This window comes from Haliotis rubra, unplaced genomic scaffold (genome assembly GCF_003918875.1).
Source record: "Haliotis rubra isolate DU_JTF1 unplaced genomic scaffold, ASM391887v1 Scf447, whole genome shotgun sequence".
NCBI classification, from domain to species: Eukaryota; Metazoa; Mollusca; class Gastropoda; order Lepetellida; family Haliotidae; genus Haliotis; species Haliotis rubra.
Genome location: NW_025767132.1, coordinates 551028 through 572422, shown reverse-complemented (window position 1 = coordinate 572422; position 21395 = coordinate 551028). Strand labels below are relative to the sequence as shown.

Here is a 21395-nt window from a genome sequence, read left to right as displayed (position 1 = left end):
TTAAGATATTCAGGGGTCGTTTGCTCTACCGTGTGGTGTTTTCTAGTCGAATGTTTAAGATCTCTGTGAAATAAATGACGAAGTCTATAGTCGTGTGCAGCTATAGCTACAAACCTGATGTCTTTAGTGAGTGAGGCGGATTTTACGCCGCATTTAGCAATATTCCAGCTGTATCACGGTAGGGGACGCCAGAAATGGGTTTCACCAATGTGGGGATGAGCAAACGCTTTAACCACAAGCTACCCTACCGTCTCCATCTCGTCTTTAGTTTAGATGTTTGTATTCTGAGACAGAAAGGGCAGTTGTCATCCTCGTCTATTGGTCATTTTCAATCCAGGTAATAGGCGTAATGTTTCGGTAATAAACCGGCAATGAATCGTGATCAAGGTGTCTACCTGCCAAGCGCGTGGGGCCTCTTGATTGAAGTTTGATGAACTTTTGATAAATGTGAAGCCTGTTATATACCTATTCATTTTGAAAAGCCTACTATCAAGTAATCATTGTGCAATTAGCAAACATTGTGTGTTAACAATTCAAGTTTCAACTCTAATATCTAGCATGAATTAATCACCATTATGTTATTAAAGCGGCCTTCACAGGGTGTGACGGCCGCTTTACAGTTGAAGTTTTCAACTTCATTTATACTGTATTCTTCCTTGTGGACTGTGTCATAGTATCGACGTCATACTGTCAACTGTCACTTCACCTGATGAAGGGAACTGTAATGATCCCGAACGTTGTGTGGGAAAGAATAAAGAAGCCAACTCCATAAAATAACTTGGTCATCTATACCAGCTTCTAAATGCCGCTAAAACTCATTGATTATTGTATAACCAACAATGCATCCGACCATGGGTACTTTTAACCTTGGAAGAAATACCATGACGTCACAGAAATATAAGGGATTAAATCGATCATATTGTTAAAGTGCAAATATTTCATAATATTTCACATATGAAATATAATAACTGAGATAATTGAAATTTATAAAAATTCACAAATGTATCGATGATGTGATTCTCCTTACACAAATGAGAGTAACATACAGCAGACAATATATGACTGTTACACTACAGTTACCGGCTGCATGTCACTTCCACATTGACGTCGACAGTCAATCTGAAATGCTTCTGGCTAAATGAAACGGTACACTTTGTGTTTGTATTACCATAATCCGGGTATAGGAAGACATAAGTTAGGCAATTTATGAGAATATTGTATCAATCAGGAACAACCCATGAAATATCAAAGGGACAATAATTTACAGTTGCTATGCGTTCCTCTGATATATAAGCAGGTGCAGTTTCATACATCGAAATTTTAAGGGGCGGGGTGTAACTTTAAAGCGTTCGTTCATCCCTTCATCTATTGTCCTATGGAAGAGAGTTGGACAATTAGTATTTAGCGGCTCCCTTGAGGGCATCTATAGGTATTACCTCCCTTGGACTATGCACGAGAACAACTTCACGAACTCTGATGTTTTGCACATAGAAGTCGGTGCATCGCTGAACGTTTGTGTATGGCATCCATTGATGTATTATATATCTTATTGACAAGGACGAATGCCTTTATACCAAATGTAGAAACAAAACGTTACAAACTGTTTTCCAGATATAATTCAACGTTTCCAATACGATCAACAAGTGGCAAGTTGAGATCGATGTTTTTAAATGCTACTTATTTTAATAAAGAAATCAAAGTTTATTAAATGTAGACTCAAAATCTTATAACACTCTATGTACTTCATCTCATTTAACAAGTTGACATTCCCAGAAGTCACTGGAAAAGTAAACGTGCGCTTCTCTCTTGGAGGAAATGCCATATGGACGCTGATAGCTTGGATAGTGTGTTCATTTTTTCCCGTTGCCTTCTACCAGAGACCATATAATAGCTATTATATGGTCTCTGCTTCTACATATAATCACTATTTGGGATGGTTTGTTTTTTATCTGCATTTTCTATCAGATAACGACGTAATTGTTTCGACATACACTACAACAGCTATGTAAAGTGCTGCCCCTTAAGAGAAGCTTCTAAAAAGAGAGTCTCCATTTCATCTTGCTTATTGTAATGCAATATGAGAATGTTGTTTTCTTTCTATTTCTAATTAACAGGTGGTTGATCTAATTGACAGGTGGGTTAATAATGGAAACTAAACCAACAGTGAAGAGGCCTGTGTCAGATCTAGGCGACAGTGACCTAGATGCAGACTCCGCACCTAAGAAAAAAACAAAAGTAAATGTCAATAACAATTCCTTGGATTGGAGAAATTTTAGTTTAGTCACTGAAGGTGCCAGTGATGATGATTCTGGGATAATAACTGAATCACCAAGTGGATTCATAACTGTCAGAACTACAGACACTGTTGAAAATGGAGAAATGCCAAACAGGAATCAAGATGATATGGCAGTTATTGACAAGATTGCATCACTTCAACAAGATGCTGAGGTCATTGCGTCCTTGGTGCCCAATGTTGATGTTTCAGAAATTTATGACAGACTTTACTCATTTAGAACAAATCCAAACCGAATGGACATTGTGACAACAGAATTACTTGATAATCCCCCAGGTGAAGACTTTGAGACAGATGAAGGTCCTGGAAACAAAGGAGAAACTTCTTCAAAATCAACTCTGTATGAGGATGTCAAATCTGTGGTTCACAAAGTCAAACTAGCTGCTGCGTCTGTGAAATTAAATCCTGCTGAAATTTTTGCTCTCTTGGAGAGGCATGCTTATGCTCCTGACCGAACAGATATTGTTGCTAATCTGTTTCTCCAGGATGTGAAGGTTACCAATGGAGCTTCTAATGAAGTGGATCTGTTTGATGAGGTGCAGAAGGTGATCTCAAAGGTCCCAGCAGCGAATCCTGATCAGGTTTACGCTTTGCTGGAGTCTTTTTGTAGCCGTGGTGACAGAGTTAAAAAAGTGATAGACCAGTTGACAAAAGTTGTTGACCAGCCCATAGTAATTGATGATGATTCTTTACCCAGTGAACCACAGTCGATATACAATGACCATGTGTGCCTGGACATGAAAAAGGTAGCTAAAACATTTCCTGAAACGGACAGGAGTCAAATCGAAACAGGTGTAGAAACTTGGTGTGATAAGAAGGACGGGGTGTTGCGGTTCACAGAGAAGAGTGTTTGCTCATCAAAAGGTGAAATCAGCACACCTCTGTCAGTTTCCAGTGATGGAGAGGAAGTGACTATAGGGAAACCAGTTTTCCCAGGTGCCTGCAGCCTACAACAGGAGGTTGACCAACTGCGGAAATATTCCCAGATTGTGATCCCAATTATCTCTTTGAACAACTGGAAGAAAAGGCAAATGATGCAGAGAGAGTGAAAAGCCTGGCAGCACAAATGTTTGATAAAAGGGACTATCCGAAAATGAAAGATGTGTTGGAAAAGAATAGAAAACTTGCTAAACAAGTAGAAATTAAAAATCTAAAGTTTGACATGCAAAACTTCTTATCCAAATTTCCAGATCCAGTGGAATTTTTCTCAAAAACGGACACAGTTATGAGTGACAGTTACAAAGAGCACTGCTTTGTGTATGTTAGAAATGAGTTTAACTGTTTTACTTTGGCTCATGTGAATAAGGTACTGGAGAAATACAATCACCATCTGGCTCCAGCTGTTAGAGAACTGAAAGAACTGAAAGGCAAGTGCCCAATCTTCATTTATACCAATTATGTTCATACACTCCTTCGGGGGTGGTGGGGTAGCCTAGTGGTTAAAGCGTTCGCTCATCACGCCGAGGACCCGGGTTCGATTCTCCACATGGGTACAATGTGTGAAGCCCATTTCTGGTGTCCCCTGCCGTGATATTGCTGGAATATTGCAAAAAGTGGCGTAAAACCCAACTCACTCACTCATGCACTCCTCAACACCTATAATTTTACAATCTGTTTAAGTCAAATTCTTCTTGAGCAATTAGATACTGTGATACTCTTGAAATGATTGATCATGTTTATTGATGTTAGCAACATGATTATTTTTCTATTCTTTTTATGATGAAAGCCATTTTACCATTAATGAAACCATAACCTCATCAAGCTCAGCTGTAATGATGAATTGTATTGTCCTTAACATTTCATTGATATTACTTTTTACTCACTCAGAAGATCTTGTTAAAACCAAGAAACGGCGCCGAAAACTCCACAGAAAACATTCACCATTTCCAGATGAACCAGATGAGAGATTTTATCATGAACTTCTCTTCTCACAAAATGAACAAAAAATCAAAGGTAAAAACATTATAGTAATCTTTGCAGTACATGAAAGAAACTATGCCACTTTTAAAATATTTCACAACCGGAGCTGGGGAACAGGTGGAAAAGTTTCACTTACCTGCTGCTATTTATTGGTGGCAGATTCAGTATGAGGTGCACTGACTTTTAACGTTATGTTCAAGATTTTTGCACTCGTATAGCAATGGGCATGTGACAGCCTGCCTGGCTGCCTGCTGGTACAAGTCTGAACTGTAGCTGCCCACTGACATACCATTCTGCAGTTTTAATATCGACATTCAATATTTAACTACGTTCTGCTCTCTGGGCCTAGCCAGTAGACTACAAGGTGGTCTGTTGATTTAAATGTCAGATCTACAATTATTATGATCCTTGGTTTGTCAGCAATAAGTTTCAGTTTCAGAGGTGAAGAACTTTGAGTGTAGAACTCTTTTCTAAGACATTATGTTAATGCCATTATGTAACTAAAATATAAGGTATTCACAGACTGGTGAGCATTCTTCACTCGCACTGACCAAATGTGTAAGGCGACCTGAAAGACATTCCTCCACATTCATAAATAACTAACAGCTATGTTTACAAATGAAGGCTAACTGTCAAGAAACTGAATACTGCATTATTGCCTTTCAGATCATTTTCTGAACATAGAGCTGGAAAGGAAAAGGAAACTTCAAGCTGCAAGAAGAAATGGTGAACTGTATGAATGTGGATGTTGTTTTGATGATGAACTTCTATTTGAGGACTTGTCAGCCTGTGCAGATGGCCATCTTTTCTGCCGAGAATGTATCCGCCGATCTACAGAGTCTGCACTTGGTGAAGCAAAGACTAAGTTTCCCTGCTTGACAGGGGAATGTGAATATGATATTCCACTGACTGTCTTGCAGGAAGTCCTTACATCAGCAATGTTCTCCAGAATGTTGTCTCGGTTACAAGAAGAAGAGATTCGATTGGCTGAAATTCCTGATCTGGTCTCGTGCCCATTCTGTAATTTTGCCACCATTATGTCTGATCCCAGTGATAAAGTATTCAAGTGCCTCAACTCAGAATGCCTCAAGGAGACATGTCGGTCAGTATTTTCATGTCTGATATGTATTTTAGTCTGAAATACCGACATCATTACATTTGTTAAGTCCCTAACATGTTATAAAGGAAATTTTTTTGAGTTGCATGTCTCTCTGTCTTATGTCAATACATGTTACAAATGATTTTTAGAAGGGCAACTAGAGGATACATATCTGCCCTCCTGCTCTCTCTCTCTAAATGTAGCATGTTGAATCTGGTCATATCAGCAAATGTCACTCTTTTTATACTTCTCTTTGGGGATTCCTGCTAAGACAGGTGAACATTTCCTCATGCTTGCCATAAGAGAAAACAGAATTGTTGGTCATTATAAACCAGGGATATGTTTGTGTATGGTGAGTAGCTCAAACTTTAATTTATGGTTTTACTAGTCCTGACTCAATTATATACAAGCTGATCTGATAACGCAGGTATATAGCTCTCACTCACTAATCTCAGTTCAAATCAGTATATGAATTTCAATAGGACTGCCTCAGCAGCCATAGTGTATGAGCTAGGTTTAGCCATTTAAGATGTTTAGGACATATCCAGATGAGCTGGCTCTATTTTTGTGCTCTATTCAGTCTTGTCATACTTTTGGGATGGGTTTTGCATCTCATCCATTGGTGTTGTTGACACAAATAATTATTTTGTATTTGTGAGGTAACTTTTTCATAAATTTTCCAGTTTTACTTTGCTGTAAAATCTCAATGTATTCATCCCATTCATAGTGAGTGAGTGAGTGCAGTTTTATGTTCACACTCAGCAATATTCCAGCTATATGGCGGCGGTCTGTAAATAATCTAGTCTGGACCAGACAGTCCAGTGATCAACAGCATGAGCATCGATCTGCGCGATTGGGTACCGATGACATGTGTCAACCAAGTCTGAGCCTGACCACCCGATCCCGTTAGTCGCCTCTTAGTCTTACGACAAGCATCTTACGACAAGCAATGGTTACTGAAGATCAATATCCTAACCTTCATCCCATTCATAAGGAGATTTTAGATGTATTTTAGTCTGAAATACCGACATTATTTGATTTATCTACCACCTGCCTCAGCTCAGTAAATGATAATCAGAATTATTTTCCAGGCTATGCAAGGAACCCAATCATGTGCCATTGAAGTGCGAGGAGGTGGAGAAACAAGGGGAGACAAGCATGAGAACCTACATCGAGAACCGCATCTCAGAGGCCATGTTGAGAACCTGCCATCGGTGTAAGAAGAGATTCTTCAAGGAGACTGGTTGCAACAAGATGACATGTTCCTGTGGTGCCACCAGTTGCTATGTCTGCCGAAAACCAAACATTGACTACAATCATTTCCAAGGTGGTAGGTAAGCAGCAATAAGCAAGCAAGTATATATTGGACCAGTGTACACCTAACCTCATCAATTGTGTTTGTTGATATTGTGTGGATATAATAATGTTTCTTTTTTTCTGACTAATATTGTTTGTCTCTCCCGTTGACTAGATTCTTTTCATATTTAGTACCTAGGTTCACCACAGTATGTGAAAGGTCCCAGTCAGGTTTGGTGACCTTGACCTTCATTTCAAGGTCACAAGGGGACTTTAACGTTTTACCCTTGTCAGCGAGATATCTCAAGAACCGTTCACAAGATTTTTTTCATATTTCACACTAAGCTTCATCTAGTGCCCAGTCGATTTTGGTAACTTTCACGTAATTTTCATGTCAGAGTGACACTTTGAATATTTCAGCATGTTAACCAACATGTTAAGGTTGTCAGTAAGATACCTCAAAAACCATTCACTGGATTTTCTTCATATTTAACATCAAGCTTCATCTAGGGACGATGCAGGGCCCAGTCGATTTTGGTGACCTTCACTTAATGTTCAAGGTCACAGCGACACTTTGAATATTTCAGCATGTTAACCTGCATGTTAAGCTTGTCAGCGAGAAACCTCAAAAACCATTGACTGAATTTTCTTCATTTTTGACACCAAGCTTCATCTAGGGACGATGCAGGCCCCAGTCGATTTTGGTGACCTTTTTTTATGTAATTTTCAATGTCACAGCGACACTTTGAAGATTTCAGCATGTTAACCGTCATGTTAAGTTTGTCAGCAAGATATCTCAAGAACGGTTCCCTGGATTTTCTTTATAGACTTTCAAGACTTTTCTTGAATGCTTTTTGATAAGCAATTTCTTTATTACTATTTTTGCATATTTCATACACCATGACATTCATGTCAAGGTCAAAGTGAATATTGAAAATATTTGTGCGTTTGAACAACTACAGAGCAAGATATCAAGAGGGGTTGACTGGTCATGTTTTTGTTGACATTTATCTTATACTACGACCTTCACTTTCATTACTTTTTACGTTTAATTTGATAATTTGTGGCGGGGGATTATGTCACCTTAGTGACAATGCTTGTTAATTTTTAAACTTATCCTATCTCACGATTTGCACTTCTCTCTTGCTTCGACGCTGAGTGGAACAAATGTGAACTTTCTCAGCCCCTTGACGAAGTCATTTCTACCCTTTTGTGGCAAGCGTCCTAGTTCACCTTTTCTTTATTGAAGACAGGGTGCTGGCTCACTTAGATACGGCTGTATGACATACACTACCTTTCATCAATTGCGCTATTTCGGCACGCCTATTTGACCATGCCTACACGGACCAGAACACGCACATTAGGGGATGCATGGCACTTGTCTTGGACCAATTTCAGGTCATTTTAGACCAGATGTCCCATTTCCTTGGCTCTATCCTTGCGGTGAGTAGACAAGGTCCCTTTAACATCTCCTCTTGGGATGAATGTTTTTCGGCAGCCTTGGTCTTCGTATTAGCTTTTCGGTGGTATTATTGGGGATGTTTCAACCAAGGTTCATCGTGAGAACCATTTTCAGGTTTCTGTAGAATTGCTGCAAATGTAAAAATCTCAACTGCAAAGCTCTTTAACATAGCACAGAACACCTCGGTTCTCTCCACCAGCCCAGGTTTGAAGGATTGTTTTCGGGACACACCCTCCGCCCAACCTCGGAACAGGGCTGGAAGACCTTCCCATGGTGGTGCCTCTCGTAAGTGCAGAAAAAGCAAACTCCAGCAAACTTTGTCTCATATTCAATATGAAACAGTTCAAGGCCCAGTTTCTGTTACCGCCACCCCGCTTCCGGGTGGTGTCGGTCAACCTTTTACACAGAGAAATAAACTCTGATAGAAAGTGGACTATCTCATTTCTCTCAACCTGCAAGACGCCTATCTTCACATACCAATACATCCGGACCATTGGAAGTATCTCCGGTTCACTTTTGTGGGGCGTCATTACCAATGGACGGTACTACCATTTGGAATATCTACGGCCCCGTGGCTTTTCACTCAGGTAACCAAACCGATAAGAAGCTACCTGCATTGTTGAGGCGTAACATTCGAAAGCTTATATCAACGACTGTGTTCAAGCCCAGCAGGATCCAGTCGTCCTTCATCTCCACAGGCACTTCACCACTGACCTGGAGATTACAGCTCATGGGGGCGGTATTCAACACATAACAAGCCATGATCTTTGTACCTCGGGACAGATGGGACAAGATTCGGTGCACCCCATTAGCCCCACCAGAACTCTTCGCCAGTGGCAGGAGTTACTAGGGTTGATGACGGCGGCACAAGCACTGACTTACAGGGGCCAGCTGCAGCTTCGCCCTCTTCAGATGTGTCTGTGCCCGTACATCCGGGACGACAACCCCAGGGAGGCTATTCATCATCCCGCACAACTACATCCAGTCTTTTGTTGGTGGCTCGGACGAGCTGAATGTTTGCAGCGGAGTCCCTATGGTGCCCTTTACACTGACTCAACACCTTTTCGGCAACGCATCTCTCAAGGGCTGGGGCGCTCACTTTCTCCATCATCATGTGGCTGGGCAGTGGTCATCAGGAGAAAGGGCCCTTCATATCAACGAATTGGAGTTCAGTACTGTCATTCTTGCCATTCGGCATTGGGCAGTAGAACTACAGTCCTCCCATCTACTGATTCAATCAGACAATTCAACGTTAGTATGGTACATAAACCGTCAGGGCTCGACATGATTGGCAGCTCTGCTCCAGTGGACATTTAGATTTTATGACCTAATCGATTCACTCAACATAGTGGCCAGAGCCTGACACATTCCCAGGGCGAGGAATGTAATCGCCGATGCCCTGTCACACCCATCACTCATGGAGTGGAAACTGCTGCCTCTGATATTCTAATCGATGATCTACCCATTATCACGATCAGATGTAGACCTTTTCGCTACTTGATACAACTATCAGCTCCCACGATTGGTGTCCCCAATCCCGGACCTCAGGCGTGGTCCTGCTTCGTCGGCCTAAAAAGCTTAGCAGAACCGAGCCCAATACCACTACCCGCCCGAAACGACCTACTTTGTCATCCACACTTGGATGTGTATCAGGGGTCGTCACAGACTCTCAATCTGCACTGGCGCATTTACAGAAATCGTTGATAGCCAAAGGCTACTTGTGTAGAGTAGCTACAGCCATAACATCTGCGCATCAAACATCGATATGATTGTTGTATGACGACAAATGAAAGACATTTGAGCACTATTGCAAAGTTTTGAAAATTATTTCTCCCACCACCGCCTCTCCTCAGGTTGTTGCTGAAATTTTACAGCATTTGTGGGCTTGTAAGAAGCTTAAAGGTACCATGTTGTCAACCTGTCGGTTGTCCTCCATCACTTCGTATCCAGTGATTATGAGCCTCTACAAGACAAGAATTTTGAACTAATAACGTTTAAAACTTCCTTCCCAGTAGCGTTGGCTACTGCGGCTTGCATTTCGGAGCTACACGCACTTGATGTTAATCGTGTGAATTTCGAACGATTCCAGGCGATGTTGAAGATTTGTCTCGCTGCCCTGTCAGAGCTCTACGTATATTCCTTGCTGCCTCCCAGGAATGCTGCCGACTTTGTAAGAGGTTATTCAGTCCACTTTCCACTGCGGCGAAAGCGGAGATCTCCATACTGAGGGCCTATGCCTTTGCTCGACCCCCACCCCCGACCACATCCAATCCACATGAGACCGGGCGTTAGCCTCAACGATGGCCTTACATAACTCCCTGACAGCAATCATGGAGGGTTGTTTTTGGCGTTCGGACACAGTCTTCTCGTCATATTATTTGAGGGATGTATCGGTTACAAATGTGCAAGGTCTACACCAGTTCGGACCCCTTGTCCTAGCCCAGCAGCTGTCGTCAGCCCATCAACGCAGTTGAATACAGTTGCGCGTTTGTTCAGTCGGTCTCGTGTACATCCTGAATAAAATTCTGAAATTTATTTCTGATTTTTGTTCTCAGTTCTTCTGGGATTAGAACTCTTCACTCAATTTTATTGAGATATTGCAATTTCTCTTTACGGATCTACAGATCGTTAGTTTCTCATATTTTACAATGTTAAATTGTTGCACAATCTCACTTGCTGACCTCTACTCCACGAAGCAATCACATCAGTGAAGTGAGTCCTTCCTGATTTCCTTTGGATTTCATTGCGTTCTAGCTCCTAAGTACCATAGCACACCATTGTGACCTAACTGTGGTAAGTAGTGCAAGTCATGTGGTGTTGTTTTGGTACTGAACATTAAACTATTAAGCTTTCTGATTCAGTTTCCTTTTCCTTGCCTGATTACTAGTCGTAAGACTTTAATTATGGGGGTACTTGGCTAGTTGCGTCCCCTTGCTTATGCGAGGGTTGCGGCCAAACACCACATCGCTTGGGAGCACCCACTCCTTGGGAGCATTTGTGCCTAGTAAGCCAAGGGGTTCAGGAGAACGCATCGCTAGCATAAGTACTGTGGTAGTTGTATTTGGCCTCCCTTGTTCATCACTATCTATGGTTGTCATTAGCTTATACAGTGTATGCTGTCAATGCTCTTTGACGTAGGGTAATCTGTGACCCGCCGTCCAACTGCGGGATAAGTCTAAATCATGAGATAGGATGAGTTTAAAAATTTGGAAATTTTAAGTATAAGTTGTATAATTTTTCCTTATCCTGACTCATGCTCTTTTGCTTGTCTTCTTCTTCTTGCGAACACAGTGGAACACTTGTATCTCCCAATTGAAGCTCCCTTCAATGTAAAATCACTAATTAGTACTCACCAAGAGTTGTCTCCTTCCCAGCCATTTGCGCGGGAACGAGGGCGCCACCTTCCGCCACATGCCTCACTCTCTCCTTCTTCGCCCAGTGAGCGGATGTGTCTCCCTACACATTATTTCCTTTGTTTATTCTTAGTTATTTACATCTCATAGGCTTCTATAGAGGTGTATCTAGTATCCTTCAACATAATGCATTGATATTTATTCGTGTTTCTACTGTTTTATTCACGGCACTCCGTGTTTGTTCAGATAGATTGCGTTGATGAAAATCTGCACTATTTGTAAATTATGTTTTTCTGATAAATATTTATTTTGCGTCGGACGACCCCCTCCTGCCTGGATTTTCCGCTAGAGTTACCCTCGGAGGAGAGGCGCGGGACGCAGTCCGCTATCTCCAAGAAGCGACCTGCATCCCCGGACATCCCGTCGTCGCAGCCAAAGACTAGGAGGGCTTCCACGTCGTCACAACGCAGACTCCGCACCCCCAGGGCTACATCCACGTCTAAGGGGAAATCAACGAAGTCCAGCAGTACTTTCTCAGCCGAGATTGTTCCCGTTGCAGAGTTGGGCCTGTATGATGATGATCAACCGATCATCATACCAGACTTACGGCGGAAGAAGCGGCCAGTGTCGGCAACTATAACATCAGCGCAAATCAGCACCCAGTCTGAGGCACCTACACTGATGTCAGAGAATCTACCTGAGGGTCCCATCGCTACCATCGTAGAGAAGGCAGCAACTACTCCAGCGCAGACCGTCCCAGACGACCTGATGAACCACATTATGAAGTTGATGGAAGATCGCTACGGTCTACGGAGGCCTATAGAGCCAAGGGCGACCCAGTCCACCCCCATACCTCCGTGTAGCGCGACCCAGCCCGCTTGCACGTCTCCGCGTAGGGCAACCCAGCCCGCTTACGCGCCTCCACGAAGGGCGACCCAGCCCGCTTCTAAGCCTCGACGAAGGACCCTGATCCTCAGCATTCACGGAAGGCTTCACGGAGGACGACTATATCACCTACCTCGGACCTTGATGAGAGAGGACGTTCGCGAAGCAAGATCCTCTCATCCCATGACTCCGACTCAGACTTTCAACCTTCACGAAGGCCTTCACAAAGGTTAAGTGGCTCCAAGTCATCCTCATCTAGAAGATCATTAAGGGATTCACCGAGAGCTTCGCGAAGCTACCAGCGTTCGCCAAGCAAGTCTCCGCGAAGGTCACCTTATAGACGCCACTCGTCAGTCCGTTCACCACGTTATTCTGCTCGCCGATCTCCTCATCGATCACCTCCTCGATCCACGTACAGATCATCAAGGACTCCACCTCAGTCACTATCGGAGGAGCATCAACACATTATCTGTGACCCGATGTCTGAAGATGAAGATGGTATCGTATTTTCCGACGCAGAAATAAGATATTGGATCGTGAATAGTCTGGAACTTTCCTCCCCGTCTAAGAACGAGAACTCAGCCCAGACATATCTTATGAAGGAAGATGATGCTGACACAATCACCTTACCTCCGATTGACCCGATAGCAGCGGTGCCAGCTAATCTGGATACAGCCTTTAGTAAAGCCACATAATCACAGACACCACATGTGCCGCATTTCAACGCTAACAAGTTTGCAGGTCACAACATGGACCCTTTTTACAAGGCACAAGATATCGGTGATAACTATAAGATGATCAGCGATGCCAAGTCCAAGACTTACAGAATAGATGACCATCTGAGGACGACAGGATGATTTACTCGGCCCTCCTCATGCAGAAGAAGGACCAGCAGTTCCTAACGGATCACTTGACAGCACTATCCGCAGCTATAACTATGGCTCGTTGTCAAGGTCTCCTCGCCTCCTGTAATTGGGGTGATAACTTCACCGCATCACTCCACACAGCCCCGTGGTCATCACCGTCAATTTTCGATGGAAACATAGACAAAGTCTCTAAAGAAGTCTCTCAAGAGAGGTGCTCATGATAAAGTCTATGGATACGCTAGCAAGCGGCATCAGACAAACTTCGCAGAGGTACTCAGGCAAATCGAAGTTCTCCGGTCTACAGAAAGCACGGGACAGGAAGATGGCAAGTGTAAGAGGAGCAAAAGAGTCTTTTCGCCGCCCTTACGGCAATTACATGGGAGGATCCGGAAGAGGCAGGTCATCCAGAGACTCCCGCAACTATAAACGATGAAGGACAGGTTCGGAACGACTGGAGTCTTCCACCCCCAGCCGTTCCAGTACAACCATCACAAGTGGGGGGACGCCTTCAACTGCACTGGGAAAACTGGGGATTCCTAGAGGATCCATATGTCTCCAACATCCTACAGCACGGATATCGAATACAACTACAGGCCACGCCCCCGCTGACAGTCATCCCTCCGAGGTTCGACTCCCAGGCTCTACAACTACCAAAGTTAAGAGAAGCGGTATCAACGCTCCTAACCAAGCAGGCCATAGAAGTACTGGACCAAGTAAACATCGAACCAGGCTTCTACTCCCCAGTTTTCCTAGTGCCCAAGAAAAATTCCAAGGAAAAGTTTCGTCTCATCTACAATATGAGCACGTTCAACAGAGACTATTTACGCAAACCACCAGCGTTTCGGATGATACACCTACCACAACTACGGCACTTAATTGAGTCCCAGAGACTACATGGCCAGCATAGATCTGCAAGGCGCATATCTACACATCCCAATACATCCCGACTCCAGGAAATACCTTCGGTTTACACTAGACGGGCTGCATTACCAATGGAAAGTACTACCTTTCGGAATCTCATCGGCCCCCTGGTTATTCACAAGAGTGACGAAACCTATTGTCTCTTACCTACATCGTCAAGGACTACGCAGTGCGTTCTATCTCGACGACGGGATACAAGTGGATCCAGATCCACAGCGTCTCAGACTACAGTTAAACCTCATCATCAACCTACTAACACAGATAGGATGGTTAGTAAATCTACTCAAGTCGGACCTAGAACCTACGCAAGATCTGCAATTTCTAGGCATTCGATTTCTCACGGCGCAGAATCGTATCGTCGTACCGGAGGACCGATGGATCAAGATCCAACAGACAATCCCTCAAGCCTTACTCTCTCCGCTACCACTACGACAATGGCAGAGCCTGTTAGGTCTACTCAGGTCAGCTCAAGACATGACAGTCAGAGGCAGACTACAGTTACGTCCGTTACAGGTCCTCATCAACTCTCATCTCGACGGTGACCTCAACCATTCAGTCTACCGAATCACGTCAAACCTCACCTACTATGGTGGACCAAGAGATCGAATGTTTGCGATGGAATCTGTTTAATAGAGCCGGAATTGAAAACACATCTCTATGTAGACGCGTCGCTCCAAGGTTGGGGAGCACACCTCGCCAACAGGACGGCATCAGGGTTATGGAGCCAACAAGAGAGCAAACTACACATAAACTTGCTAGAAATGCAAGCAGTAGTAAGCATACATACATCATTGGAGCAACTTACTAAAGAATGCCCAATTGATGATTCACACAGACAATTCAACAGTGGCATTTTATGTGAACAAACAAGGCTCAACCAGGTCCCCGAACCTATTGACTCTATGTTTTCAATTGTTCGATTTAATCGACAATCTCAACATACATGTCAGAGCATGTCACATTCCAGGAGCAAAGAATGTAATAGCAGGCGCGCTCTCTCGGCCACACCTACCATCGCCGACAGAATGGATGCTCCATACAGAGATATTAAGCACAAATTATCAAGAAAATAGGAGCTCCACTAATAGACCTATTTGCCACTTTCGCTTCAACAATCGGCTGACAACATTCGTATCACCAGTCCCAGACCCACTAGCATGGGCAACGGACGCACTAAGCATATCGTGGGAAGGACTCAACGCTAGACGCATTCCCGCCACCAGCGTTAATCCCACAGGTGTTACAGAAAATCAAGCAAACTCAGAGCCTCCAAATGATTTTGGTGGCGCCCTACTGGCCAGCCAGAACGTTGTTTCCAACTCTTATTCAAGAAATCGGGACAACCAATACTACAACTTCCAAAGCGCTCGAATCTACTAATACATCCTCACACCAAACAAGCACGCGAAAGCCAGAAGCATTCCAACTTCACGTATGGACTGTATTAAGGCTTGTCTAAACAAAAGAGGTTATTCAGCCAGAGCAGCTAAGCAGTCCGCTTGCCTTGCGTGCTTCTCCACTAACTTGCATGATGACAAGTGGCACAGTTTTGAAAATTATGCTGCAAAGAAAGGATTTACAGCTAGAAATGCTACACATCCACAAGTGGCTGACTACTTATGTTACCTCACGACAGACTAAACGCGTCTAAAAGGCTCAACATTATCAACATATCTACGCAGCTTTTAAGCTCCGTCATAACTATGAGAATGGGTGTCAAGTTGACAAAGACCCCAGAGTTACTTCGCCTTACTACGTGCATTCCGATCGGAGGATCAGAAACAGAGGTTTGGCTCCAGCATGGGATCTAAATATAGTGCTCCAACACCTCACAAGTGAGGCATATGAACCACTGGAATCAACATCATTCAATTTCTGACACAGAAAACTTTGTTCCTGTTATCCCTAGCAACAGCAGCCAGGATGTCAGAGATTCACGCACTAGATTCTGAGAGAACACGCTTTGATGACAATCATAACATCATGCATATGGGACTACGCTGATTTCATCGCCAAGAACCAGTTGCCAGGTCAACCAGACAGATTATTCCACGTCCCAGCTCTCTCATCAATTCTGGGACCTCATGATAAACTGGATCTATCATTATGCCCAGTCAGAACACTGAAAATATATCTACGGCGATCCAAACTGAGGCAACAAAAAACTCAAACGATTATTCATCCCTCTATCGACAGCTACACAGACTGAAATCTCATGTACAAGTATCTCGATATGGATCAGAACTGTCATACTCTGCCTACAAGGCTGCAGGACTCGACCCTCCAAGAGCATCTAATCCACATGAAATTAGGCGCTATCTTCAACACTTGCTCTACGGCAATTGCTCTTTGAATACCATCATGGAGGGCTGCTTCTGGAGATCCGATATGGTGTTTGCCAACCACTATCTGAGAGATATCACCACCGAGGACGTCTCAGGCATTCACCATTTCGGTCCCATGGTCTTCGCACAGCAGTTGACAGTCCCTCGGAGAAGATAAGTCAATCTTACGAGATTTTTACTGCTTATTTCACAACAGTACTATATAGCTAATAACTCCACGAAGTTAATGCGGCTATTATATATTTTAGCTTAAGTCCAATCATAATCTTAAGCTCAGTACTATGTCTGTTATATCATAACAATATCATTAGCTAACAACTCTATGAAGTTTATGCTATTATATTATCAAGCTTAAGTCTATCTTAGTCTTAAGCCTAGTATTTATGTTGTAAATACTTTAGTTAACTTCTCCATTAGGAGTAGTTTATTTATGTTTATCATAATATCTATATATTGTAGTAACCCATATATGGCAGCTGATAAGCTTAACAGCAGGAATTATTAATTCAGTGCCTTTATGAAGTTCCCATAAGGGTTATTACAGTTATTACAGTTATCAAATCACTAATTATCTAAATCCAAAGTATTCTGTATTCCCACCTCCGTATCCGTAGGATTCTACAAGCAAAAGAGCATGAGTCAGGATAAGGAAAAATATGTAATTTTCTGCATAAAATTGATATTTTATACTTATCCTGACTCATGAAGTAAGCCCTCCCATCCTCCCCACATAACACTTTGGATTTCCCTGAAAATTCAAGTGTTGGGCTCGCTATATAAGGAGAGAGTGAGGCATGTGGCGGAAGGTGGCACCCTCGTTCCCGCGCAAATGGCTGGGAAGGAGACAACTCTTGGTGATTACTAATTAGTGATTTTACATTGAAGGGGAGCTTCAATTGGGAGATACAAGTGTTCCACTGTGTTCGCAAGAAGAAGAAGACAAGCAAAAGAGCATGAGTTAGGATAAGTATAAAATATCAATTTTATTCAGAAAATTACATTTTATATACTTATCCTATTTCATGCGAAGGATGCCCACCCAGCCTCCCCTCTACTCAGATTATGACAGTTACAGTTAACTCTCATTGGCTCCAAGAAGAGAATATCACTCTGAGGTAGTCACGTGGGTAGATAGGGGAGCGTGCTGCACGCTTAGCAAGGGACTAAGGACCTGCCTATAAGGAGAGCAGGCTGGGGAACACAGGCGTTATAGACAAGAGAAGCCTCCAGAAAAAGTTCATTTTCGTTCCACTCAGCGTAGAAGCAAGAGAAAGAAGAACAAATCGTGAGATAGGATAAGTATATAAATATACAATTTATAGTTAAAATTTCCAGTCCTATGTTATTTTCATCACTTTATAATTTCCAATTTAGGAGATGTCAGACCATTCAAATAATGTCAGTGCTGTTTGTGACATAATACTTTTAGGTCACAAAAGTACAGAAGACATATATAAATGCATGAACATTCTTTAAAACGACAATCATCTGAGGTAAAAATATTAATCAGTGTCAAGTGTAACGAATCCAGTAATGCTTGCCAGTGATGCACCAGAGTGTATTTAAATCGTGCCATTACTGTGTGAAATTATTGTCCTTTTGAATAGAAACCAGCGCAAATGTTAAGGCATCACTCCATCTCCAATATCAATATTGTTCTTCAGCTGTTCTCCAGTCGAGATCAGGGATATTATTTAGCCCTGCTCACTTTTTGCCTTGGCATTTTTGTTAAGCCTTGGAAACATTGTTCCACAGATCATTTCCAAATCAGCGCATGTATGGCACAGTTGTATATGAAGAGCCACTATTTGCTGTGCATAGTTTTGTCCAATAAGAGTGCATGTCAACAGTTTACTGACTAGTGGTCAGTGTCTATCCATGGATTGAAGAACAAAGCTTGTTAATGGAATTTTTTTCTGTTGCAGAGAAGAATTGAAGAGTATTTGAATAATACTGCAGAATATACAGTAAACAAATTTGCAGTAAATATTTTCTGTCCACAGATGCAGCAACACTGAGGATGCCCAAAAGATTCACTTGGAAGAGATGGAGAAGGCAGCTGAGGAGGCCAAGGCACAATATCTGAAGGATCATCCTGATGCAGAGATTAGGTCTCTCAAGTATGACCCCAGGAAACATGTTCAAGAATGTAAGTACTGGCATTTATTAACCTACGAGAGCGAAAATATCGGGGGTTCATATTTTTCATATTACGATGCCCAAGGGCAAAATATCACTTTGTCATGGTGACGTAACGTCATGAACAGTGCTATGACGTCACGCTTCTGTGACGATGCGTTCTACATGCGGTGACATGCGGTAGCCAGCCTATGTTTGAAAGTAGATTTGGTTATTTTCCCCAATTTGATGACTTCGGTAATAAACAGAATATTATATTCGTGCTCATATCAAAGTATGTTTACGACACCCATGCCTAAATATCGGTATATCCCTCGCTCTCGCTCGAGAAATTCCAACATTAAGGCACTCGTGTCGTAAACATAGTATGACATGGGCACTCATATAATATCCTCTATATATTTTGATCATGGAAGTGATGACAGTGTATTTTCATAACCAAAAGGCCATATTGTATTTATGGGATTTGAGGTCTGGATACTTTCTGTAGTTGTTAACATATTTATTCTTTATGTTATTGCATTCATATAATTATTATTTATTTCAGATAAACTGACATCAGGTTATGGAAATAAGAATGAGGATGGTGCAGCAGGTGGTGATGATGATGAGGAGATGATTATGATGATGATGGTGTACAGGTGTAAGTGATCTGTCAACTACATATAAATAAAGGCTTCAAAAGGTGCCCATTGCCTAATCCGTTACCACTCATGACACCCAGACTGCCATAACCTAAACTGTGTTACCCATCCAAGACACCCAGCCCTCTATAACCTAAACTGTGTTACCCAACCAAGACATCCAGACTGCCATTACCTAATCTGTGTTACCCATCCAAGACACCCAGACCCCTATAACCTAACCTGTGTTACCCATCCAAGACACCCAGCCCTCCATAACCTAACCTGTGTTACCAATCCAAGACACCCAGCCCTCCATTACCTAACCTGTGTTACCCATCCAAGACATCCAGCCCCCTATAACCTAACCTGTGTTACCCATCCAAGACACCCAGTCCTCCATAACCTAACCTGTTTTACCAATCCAAGACACCCAGCCCTCTATAACCTAACCTGTGTTACCCATCCAAGACACCCAGCCCTCTATAACCTTACCAGTGTTACCCAACCAAGACACCCAGCCCTCTATAACCTAACTTGTGCTACCCATCCAAGACACCCAGCCCTCCATAACCTGACCTGTGTTACCCATCCAAGACACCCAGCCCTCCATAACCTGACCTGTGTTACCCATCCAAGACACCCCGACTGCCAATACCTAACCTGTGTTACCCACCCAAAACCCCAGACTGCCATTACCTTAACTGTGTTACCCAACCATGACATCCAGACTGCCATTACCTAACCTGTGGTACTCATCCAAGACACCAAGACTGCCATTACCTAACCTGTGGTATTCATCCAAGACACCAAGACTGTCATTACCTAACCTGTGTTACCCAACCAAGACACCCAGAGTGCCATAACCTAAACTGTTACCCAACCATGACATCCAGCCCTCCGTTATCTGACCAAACCATAGTACCAAACCCATGTAAACAATCCTACTACCCAACCTTAATAACAAACCTACACACTGCTCTGCCCCACCCCCACACCCTCACGCAATGACTCACTCTAACATCCAGCTGGCACTCCATAATATAATTGTAATACTGATAAGAGTTCAACCCAACTCACTCACTGTTTATCCCCCCGGCATGTAATGTGGGGGGATATAGTCGACGCCTCGTCCGTCTGTCCGTCCGACCGTAATCATTTTGTTTCCAGAGCATAACTCAAAAACCGTTCAATACTTTTCAACAAAATTTGGTAGATATATCAAACAGAACCTAAGGTGGTGCCTTTTGCTATTTACAGATTTTTGTCATTTTTATTTTTCCCTGTTTCCATGGAAACGATTCGAACTTAGTCCCAAAAGGGAGGGGTGGGCTTCGTTTCCAGAGCACAACTGGACAACTTCTTAAAATCTTTCAGCAAAACTTGGCAGATATGTGAGGCAGATGCCAAATTGGTGCCTTTTGCTATTTGGCAGATTTTTGAAATATTTATTTTTCCATGGAAACGATTAGGACTTAGTCCCAAAAGGGAACGTCGTCATATGAGCGAAATATTCTCCAGCACGACGTTTAACCCAATTTCACCTCACCTCACCCAAAAGGGAGGGGTGGGCTTCATTTCCGGTGCACAACTCGAAAAGCGTTCAGTATCTTTCAACAGAACTTGGCATATATATTAGGCAAATTTTGAAATGGTGCCTTTTGCTATTTACAGATTTTTGGCATTTATATTTCTCATGATTTCCATGGAAACGATTTGGACTTCAGATGTCAGATGATTTGTTCGTTTAAATATGTGGGGGCTGGGGGGACATTTCATCTTCTGATGACTCTTGTTAATAATCGAACATCAATCATGTCATATAACTAAAATTCTGGCATTAAACCAAACTTTTATCAAGTAAAATGATATGATATAATTGAAATATGTTCAATCCTGTGTTAAAACACTGAAGCAATTAGAAATATTTTGTATTATTTGGCTACCTTGACTTTTGTTTTTTTCATACTGAAGTTAACTGAATATTTTCCTATTGCAGGGTAGAAGATGAATGGTCAGATGATGATGGGTTAGGGTATTACTTCTTCTTCTAGGGCTAAGCCGATCTACTTCACCACAAAGAAATTACCATTGCTCCTAGCTCCAAATCTTCACAACATTGTACTGTGTCAGGAAGTCAGGATGATCATGTTTCAGCTCATATACTAGAGACAGGATTTCCACTAACCATGT

The 21395-nt window shown here is 42.6% G+C and overlaps 1 protein-coding gene across 1 annotated transcript; it reads left to right on the top strand.

The window, feature by feature from the left end:
- The first annotated feature begins 1438 nt into the window (after positions 1-1438).
- Positions 1439-21323, top strand: LOC124289684. The gene is given in 9 exon segments (XM_046726302.1): positions 1439-1517; positions 2115-3262; positions 3265-3660; positions 4121-4246; positions 4880-5315; positions 6404-6646; positions 18444-18589; positions 19127-19222; positions 21202-21323. Coding segments are annotated over 8 exon segments (2565 nt in total). The 5' UTR covers positions 1439-1517; positions 2115-2145; the 3' UTR covers positions 21207-21323.
- Positions 21324-21395: the final 72 nt, after the last annotated feature.